Source organism: Saccostrea cucullata, unplaced genomic scaffold (genome assembly GCF_032062105.1).
Source record: "Saccostrea cucullata isolate Sc308-1 unplaced genomic scaffold, CSIRO_AGI_Scuc_v1 ctg14574, whole genome shotgun sequence".
Taxonomy (NCBI): Eukaryota; Metazoa; Mollusca; class Bivalvia; order Ostreida; family Ostreidae; genus Saccostrea; species Saccostrea cuccullata.
This window is the reverse complement of record NW_026919212.1, coordinates 4,745-12,500: the sequence shown is the minus strand read 5'-3', so window position 1 is coordinate 12,500 and position 7,756 is coordinate 4,745. Positions and strand designations below refer to the sequence as shown.

General features: G+C 33.0%; 1 protein-coding gene across 1 annotated transcript; it reads left to right on the top strand.

The window, feature by feature from the left end:
* Window positions 1–1,918: 1,918 nt before the first annotated feature.
* On the top strand, window positions 1,919–7,523 carry LOC134282472 (uncharacterized). Its single transcript, XM_062764883.1, has 6 exons — window positions 1,919–1,981; window positions 3,742–3,944; window positions 4,534–4,673; window positions 5,506–5,618; window positions 5,909–6,115; window positions 7,500–7,523. The coding sequence occupies exons 2-6, from the start codon at window positions 3,778–3,780 to the stop codon at window positions 7,521–7,523; spliced, it is 651 nt and encodes a 216-aa protein (XP_062620867.1). The 5' UTR covers window positions 1,919–1,981; window positions 3,742–3,777.
* Window positions 7,524–7,756: the final 233 nt, after the last annotated feature.

The window sequence follows — 7,756 nt, the reverse complement described above, 5'->3', positions numbered from 1 at the left end:
TTCAAGAAAATATTATTTTTCTAAAACTTTTTAAAGATTTTTTTCCTTTTATATCGTACAAATATCAACTTTCATAAGACCTTCTTCAAAGACTTCCAAAACTTTGAATCTTAAAAAGATGAATGAAATGAAAATTGTTGCATGAAAAAATTTCATTTTCAAGCTTCATTTTGATGCATTTCAATTTAAATATTAATTTTTGGAGTTATCCTTTCTGGCTGAGGATCGGATATCCTTAAGAAAAGTTTCATATCCACTATGTTGCCATACGGGGGGCATCAGTATTTCACAAACACATCTTGTTTTTTTTTTTATTTCATCTTTCTCGGCTCCTTTTAATGAAATCTTTTTGATTTTTGATTTTTTTTTCGAAAACTTTAACCTTGCCCATAACTATTAATTAAATGGAGCTAAGACTTTTATATTTCACATGTGTATTCCTTGTGACAAGACCTTTCGTTAGGTACCACCAAATTTGACCTTGACCTTGGAGTTTGACCCACTTTTACAAAAAAATTCCAAACTTTTTCTTTGGCCATATCTTTTGAACAGTAGATACCAGGACATTCATACTTCACGTATGTATTCTTTGTGGAAAGACCTTTAATTGGATACCAACAACCTTGTCCTTTTGACCTTGCCCTTGGAGATTTCTGTACTTACGAAAAATGTTAAACCTTGGCCATAACTTTAGAACACTAAGGACTAGTGATCTCATACTTCACATATGTAATTCTTGTGAAAAAACCGTTCATTGGATACCAAGAACTTCGATCCTTTGACCTTGGAGTTTGAGCTACTTTTAAAAAAAGCAAACCTTGACCATACCTTTTAAAGGTTTAGGGCTAGAGCTTTCATACTTTACATATTTAATCCTTTTGACAATACCTTTCAATACCTTTGACCTTTTGACCTTAAAGTTAAGGTCAATGGGCTTCCATACTTACACACATATTTTTTCGTGGCAAGACGCTTCATTGGATACCAATTATCTTGACCTTGGAGATTTCCGTACTTATGAAAAAACTTTAACCTTCACATACATGTGCTTTCATATTTCAAAATTGTATTTCCAGTGAGAATACCCCACTTTTGGTACAAATATATTAAATTTGCAGTTAAGAAAAGTTTAATCTTTGCTATGTCTCCATACAGGGGCATCTGTGTTTCACAAACACATCTTGTTCTGATGCAGTTATCATAAGAATTGTTTATCCACGCAGAACCAACTACTTTTATTTAAATTGACAGTCACATGATAAGTAGAAATATGATCACCGTATGAGTCATTGATTGTATGTTGTTTGACGTCCCTGTCGAGAATTTTTCACTCATATGGATCATCGTATGGATGTCATATAAACAGTCACTATTGCAAAGGTATATCCCTTTCAACTTAAAAATCTCAGTGATATATTGTTTCTAAACATTTTGTTATTTCTGGAATGTGTTTCAGCTTTTTATAGAATTCACACATTAATTTGATAAGTTTGAATTATAATCATACAAATATTTAGCATCACATCAAGTTGAAATTTTTTAAATCTTTACCAAGTATTTCATGCTCTCCACTGATTGTCTCTTATGGTAATTGCTTCTATTGAAAGTATATTTGTCATTTATTTCCGATAAAAAATGATTTAAAGAAGACCTTTAAAAAGTTATTAACAGAAAAGTTAAGGAAATCAAAATTCTTTGAAATGTAAACACAAACAACTGTATCAAGTTTAGTATAATAATGAATTGATTATGTATAAAATATCATTTTGTGCTATAAACCACCCTGCAAAACTGCAATTTATTTTCAAAACCCTTTGTTTGCTTATCTGCAAACACTTGACATTGCTTCACAACTTAACGATTTTCCCTCTCTTATCTGTATTTACGTATATTTTGATTTATCTTTTTAAAAAAATACGACCGTTGCATGTGTTTACTTGTATTTCATTTCTCTTTTCCTCGACTTTGTTAATGTTATCAGGTAAGTTTTAATATATACATGTTGTAATAGTCTATTGAACATTAGAGTATATAACATTTAAAATAGAAAAAAATGAATACCTCAGAGCATTTCTCATTATATGTACAATAGGGAAAACATAAAGGTGTGCTCATCAAAATAAATCCTACAGACACAAACTTCCAACTTCTGTGTATCGTGTCTAGGGGCTAAGTCTCACGTTATTGCTAGGGTATGTGATTATGAATCAATTTTTGAATTGATTTTGCGAGAATGCAAAGGAACAAGCAACGGAGAAGCGCGAATTTAGATCCGAAAGTGGGAATGTAAAGGCGCCTTTAGCGTTTTCGCGTTTGCACCTTTGCATTCAGCTTTCTTTTTAGCAGAGCTCGAGATCTACTCTCCACCTTTTGAAGATAATTTTTGTTATAAAAAGAGTCTCTGAGGAGAACCAGCATATGCCTTCTTCAAAGGGGAGGTAATTGAGAGTTTGTGAAAAAAGTTCTTTCAAAACTCTTTTACTCAAAAACATTTTGCTGGAAAATGAGAAACTCATGTGGAATCATCATTTGGTAGTTCAGATACAAATGAATTCAAATCATGACCCCTCGCGGAAGGGTGGGGCACAGTAGGCGATCAAATTTACATAGGAATACATAGGGGGAAATTTTAAAAATCGTTAATCAAATTATGACCCACGGGGATAATTTGGGTCCACAATCATTAATCTAAAAAAGAAATTGATATTTAAAAATTTTCTTCTCAATTAAGAATAACAAAGCCATGATTTGTCATATTTATATGGAAGAGCAATCAAGTCTGTGTAAATCCCTTTTTTTTATGTCAACATGCAAAATAATTATGTCGACAAGTTACCAATCTCTTTAGAGAATCTAATTATTAGAATAGTGGTAAACGTACTAAGATGGCATATATCTGCACCCTACATGCAAGATAAACTATGTTAACAGGCAAGATAAAAATGTCATATTGCAAGAAGATTATTTCAACGTGCGAGATAATTACACATGTCTATATTTCAAGAAAATTATGTCTGCATGAAAGTTAAATGTACAAATCTTATTGAAGAAAATAATTTAAGTATGGGTAAAATCATAGGCGCCTGGGGTATGGACCCCCCCCTTTCCAATTTTTTTCTTTTTAAATCTGGGGTTGAGTCACCTTTTCCCTATTTTTCTATTCTAATATGCACTATGTGTTATCAATAATGTAACTCTTTTGTCTCTACAAGCTGTTTTTAAATATGTCGTTTTCGACTGATACATCTTTATATGTATCAGTCGAAAACGACATATTTAAAAACAGCTTGTAGAGACAAAAGAGTTACATTATTGATAACATATAGTGCATATTAGAATAGAAAAATAGGGAAAAGGTGACTCAACCCCAGATTTAAAAAGAAAAAAATTGGAAAGGGGGGGGGCATACCCCAAGCGCCTATGGGTAAAATTACTTACAAATGCAACTTTCTGACATCAAACTTGCAAGATGCAACAATATATTAAAATAGAAGTCGGCATCACATGATAAGAAGAGTATTTTTATATTTTTAATATTATTGAAAAAGATAATGCCCTTTCCCTGAACTTGCTTCTAAAATAAAATCTAATTCAAGACACCACATGTCTTCATAATTCTGTGATACTTTTATTAGTTTTTAAATGCAAACAAAATATGGGAAGAATCCATCCTTAAGATTTGTCGTTAGAGATTTTTTTTTAAAGTTCAAAACTTAGCAAAAAAGTTTTTTTTTTTGTTAGAAGGACCACTAGTCTGCAATTAGGCCTGGACTCTTTATGATGGACTCAACCGATGTCGACCTGTCACAGTTCCCACCTTACACAGTTATGTTGTGGAAAAAATTTATAGGAAACCCACAACTATTATATAATCTGTTTTGTACAAGCTATCCGTCGGACCGTGTTCTGGATATGACAGGAATTTGGATCAACTCAAAACTGAAGTAAGAAAGGGGGAATCTAATGGATGATTTACTTTACGGGTATAATTGGCCCATATGGTAGATTCTGAATATTTCATGGGGAAGGAAACTATCCAATTAATGTATATAAACATGAAATGGAAACCAGGAAGAAATCAATCAGCATTAGACTTCCAAATATAATTTCATTAAATTACACTGTTTCCAGGAATTCCTTACTCTTATTAGGTAATATATTGAAAGGATATGGAGATAACGAATAGTATTCAATATCGAAGTCCATTAAACAATACAAAATAGGAGCAGAGCAAACACGGACCTCCAAAACATCAGAGATGGGATCAGGTGCCATGGAGGAGTGAGCATCCCCTGCTGACCGGTCACACCCGCCGTGTGCTCCTTGAAATATATGGAGCCAACGAACAATATTTCATTAAACAATACAAATCAGGGTCAGAGCACAATGCGAACATCAAAGGTGGGATTAGGTGCCATGGAGAAGAGTAAGCAAAGTATTAACGCTGTATTCAATTTATATACACATGTGCATTTTTTATATGAATAAATTAAGAAATTAACTCCATGTGCTTCATTACTTCCTTTATTACAGGGAGTTAAAGGTGGATAATTTAGAAGAACTACAGCGATTGAGAAATGATCTCTTGACAAAGCCTATATTATTCCACGTCAAAGTAACGCACCTAACAAGAAATGACCATGAGGGCGTACTTAAACCGAGGAGCTGGACAAGTAGGCTACTGAAAAATAGCTTTATATTAAAGAGATTAAATCAGCCTTATTTAAAGACACAATTTCTAAAATTTTAGGTCTTAATGGTCGGTGTGTTTACTTTGATTGCAAACATAGAATATTACACGTGTAAACAGTCGAAACCAGGAAATATTCTTATCCAAGGCACTTGATCACACCTCTGGTATATTCTTGGGATGCAATTGTAATGTTCAACATTTATATGTTGTTTTTTCCTTTGAAAATTGAGCAATGTTATTTTTACCTTCATTGTTTTTCAAAACGAATATCACAATTTTTATAATACGCACAAATCTTGCCTAATTATCTATTATTATTAATAATACGATTCACCATATTGTGGTTTAAATATGAATATAACGAACAGTTATCCTTAACAAGTCAAAAGTTTGCTAGTTTGAAGCTGCGTTAACACGGTCGGACCACTAAAATGTCAGGGGTGAGATCAGCTGCCATGGAAGAGTAAGCATTCCCTGTAGACCAGTCAAACCCGCCCTGTGCTAAATACTGGGCAAACGTTAACGGTATCAGTTTACAATTAAGTGTTAATAATGGACTACAATTTAGCATGAAAACATTTTGAAAGTTCTTTGGTCGAGCCAATTGCTTTGTTAGCAAATACAATCAATCGTTCGTTCAAATGCTGATTGACGCTTCACATGCTAATTGATGGATTATCATTTACACATGATTTTCTCCGATCATGTCAAGGGGCACGTGGCGGGTGGGGCGTTCATCAGTGGGTACTTAGCCCTTTTGTTGTTTCAATGGTTAGCTCTACTACTGTTTTGTATCTTCGTCTTTTATGTAGAGCAGTTTGTCGTCCTCGTAAACACCAGACATCCATCCATTCGGGAAATCCTCTCACACAAACTCAATGAGATCACACAGAAAATGCAAGAGGGTGAAAAGTTCTGTCTAAAGGTAGGACATGGCCATGCCTTCTGGTTTCTTTTTGAAATTGTAAACCTTGAAGAAAACTTGATTGTTTGATACTACATGTGTTTCAATTCCCATCATAAAATGATCTTTTTTAATTGAATTCAAATTTCTTGTCTAAATGTATTTTTTATGTTTTAATGTTGATATTTTGTTTGAATTCTATTATCAAATTAAAATAACATTTTATAAGTCTTTTAACAATGATGAAAATTTAGAAGAGCATTCAGGAAGAATGACCATCACATGTTGATCTACCGGAGAACATTTTACAGCTGGATTTTGGTCCCCCTGTTCAGCAGTGGTTCAGTGGAGTGGTGGATCCATACTTTTACTGGGATAGTTCCCGCAGCAGCACTGACTTCGGGCACATGGAGATCTTTATCCACAACTACACCACGCCCATAAAGTGCTGTAGTGATCCGCTTTTAATCCTTCTCTGTTTTCCCTTCTGGTTGCTCTTTGGAGGCTCATGCTACTGGGTTAGTCAATTTATTTGTATAAAAATTATGATGATCATATTTGCTCTCATTTGGTTCATTTGCTACCAATGCATCTGCAAAGTCAGAGCAGGTAAACAGATCGATTTTAAATGACGGAAGCATATCTTTATTATTCCCCTTCAATGTTGGGTTAACTTTCCAATAAATATAACCAAATTGATATTCAAAAGGTCAGGTTGGTCTATTTATCCTCAGAAGGAGACCCACACACATACAGGCAATCAATTACATGTATTGATATTGATATTTATCTTTTAAGGGATTTTCCTTGCTTTAGAATTTCAAAAATTGCCCTTATAACATTTAGCAAAATGAACAATTCCAGAATATTCCAGATTATTGTGAAGTTTTTCAGAAATCCTTGTTAATTTCTGAAAGTATTTTGAACAGCGTTATACAGTGTATATATGTATTGTAGCGTTTGTATTTTTTTTAATGTTTTTTTTTTTGGATATAGGGTTTCAAACTTGGATAAAATGGTAAAAATCCTTCAAGTTAAATTTCAAATTGTTGCAAAGGTCATAAAAAAGTGGAAGTTGACAATTGGTGCCATATGCTATTGAGATCTTAAAATCTTCACGTGTCACATATCTATAGCCCACCAGTTTGTTTTTTTTAAATTTTATATGTCATTTGTCGTCAATCTTTGTGCAATTATTTCGTTTGTTTGTTAGTTCTTCTAGAATTCCAAGCCAGTTCCGCCAAAAATTTTCCAAAAAGCAGAATTCTTGGGTAGGGGAATTTAAATTTGTACAAATGAAGGGCCATTATGCTTTCATGGGGGAAAATAAATTTTAGAGAATCTTTTCAAACTATTTTTCTCAAAAACCTCTCAAAGTTTAGTCAACTCATGACCTCAATTTTCTATGGGACTACAAAAAGCTATCAAATGCCAACAATAAAATATCACAAAGAACTTCAAAAATATTTTCTTTTCATGAAAAAAAAAACAAACTATGATGAGCCCTTGAAATATGAAAACACCCTTAGGTGGTGTTCATTTTTTTTTTAATTTCCAAAGTTATTTTAACGATCCTAGAATGCTGACTTTCATCGGCATTGTTTTATGATTGAAATTATAAGCCTACCGTTTATGAACTCATAAGTGAGTTTACCTCGTATTCTTGTACAGTACATGTAATAAGCTACTTTAGCTAGATTGTAAACTAAGTCTGGTTCGTGATATTATAAGATTGTGTGAAATACTTTTCAGATTCACAGAATAATAAAATGCACGGATGACGTTTGTGAAATCCATGATTGCCCCGTGGTGATTAAATGAAAGCACCAATGACCTCTTTGAATCCCATGGTTTTATCCAATGTGATTGGGTGAATACACTGATGACGTCTGTGAATTTCAGGATTGTCCCGTGGTGATTGGATGATTTCAATAAAGACGTGGGATTACATGTACTATTAGAATTATCACTCTATCGGGATTAATGTTCCTTACGTTCATGGCAATACTTGTTTAATTTTTCAAATACGTTTCGTCGATATTTCAAAAAATATATGCTTATATATATACATGGATGTAAAATTAAGAATTTTTCCTTACCACATTACCGATATATAATATTCATAATTTATATTTTCCATTCTAGCAAAAATATTGCTG

Coding starts and splice junctions, on each gene's coding strand:
- LOC134282472 (XM_062764883.1), top strand. CDS start 3,778: ATGATGGACTCAACCGATGTCGACCTGTCACAGTTCCCACCTTACACA. Junction 5,619..5,908: donor GTGAAAAGTTCTGTCTAAAG/GTAGGACATGGC, acceptor AACATTTTACAG/CTGGATTTTGGTCCCCCTGT. Junction 6,116..7,499: donor TTGGAGGCTCATGCTACTGG/GTTAGTCAATTT, acceptor TGTGAATTTCAG/GATTGTCCCGTGGTGATTGG.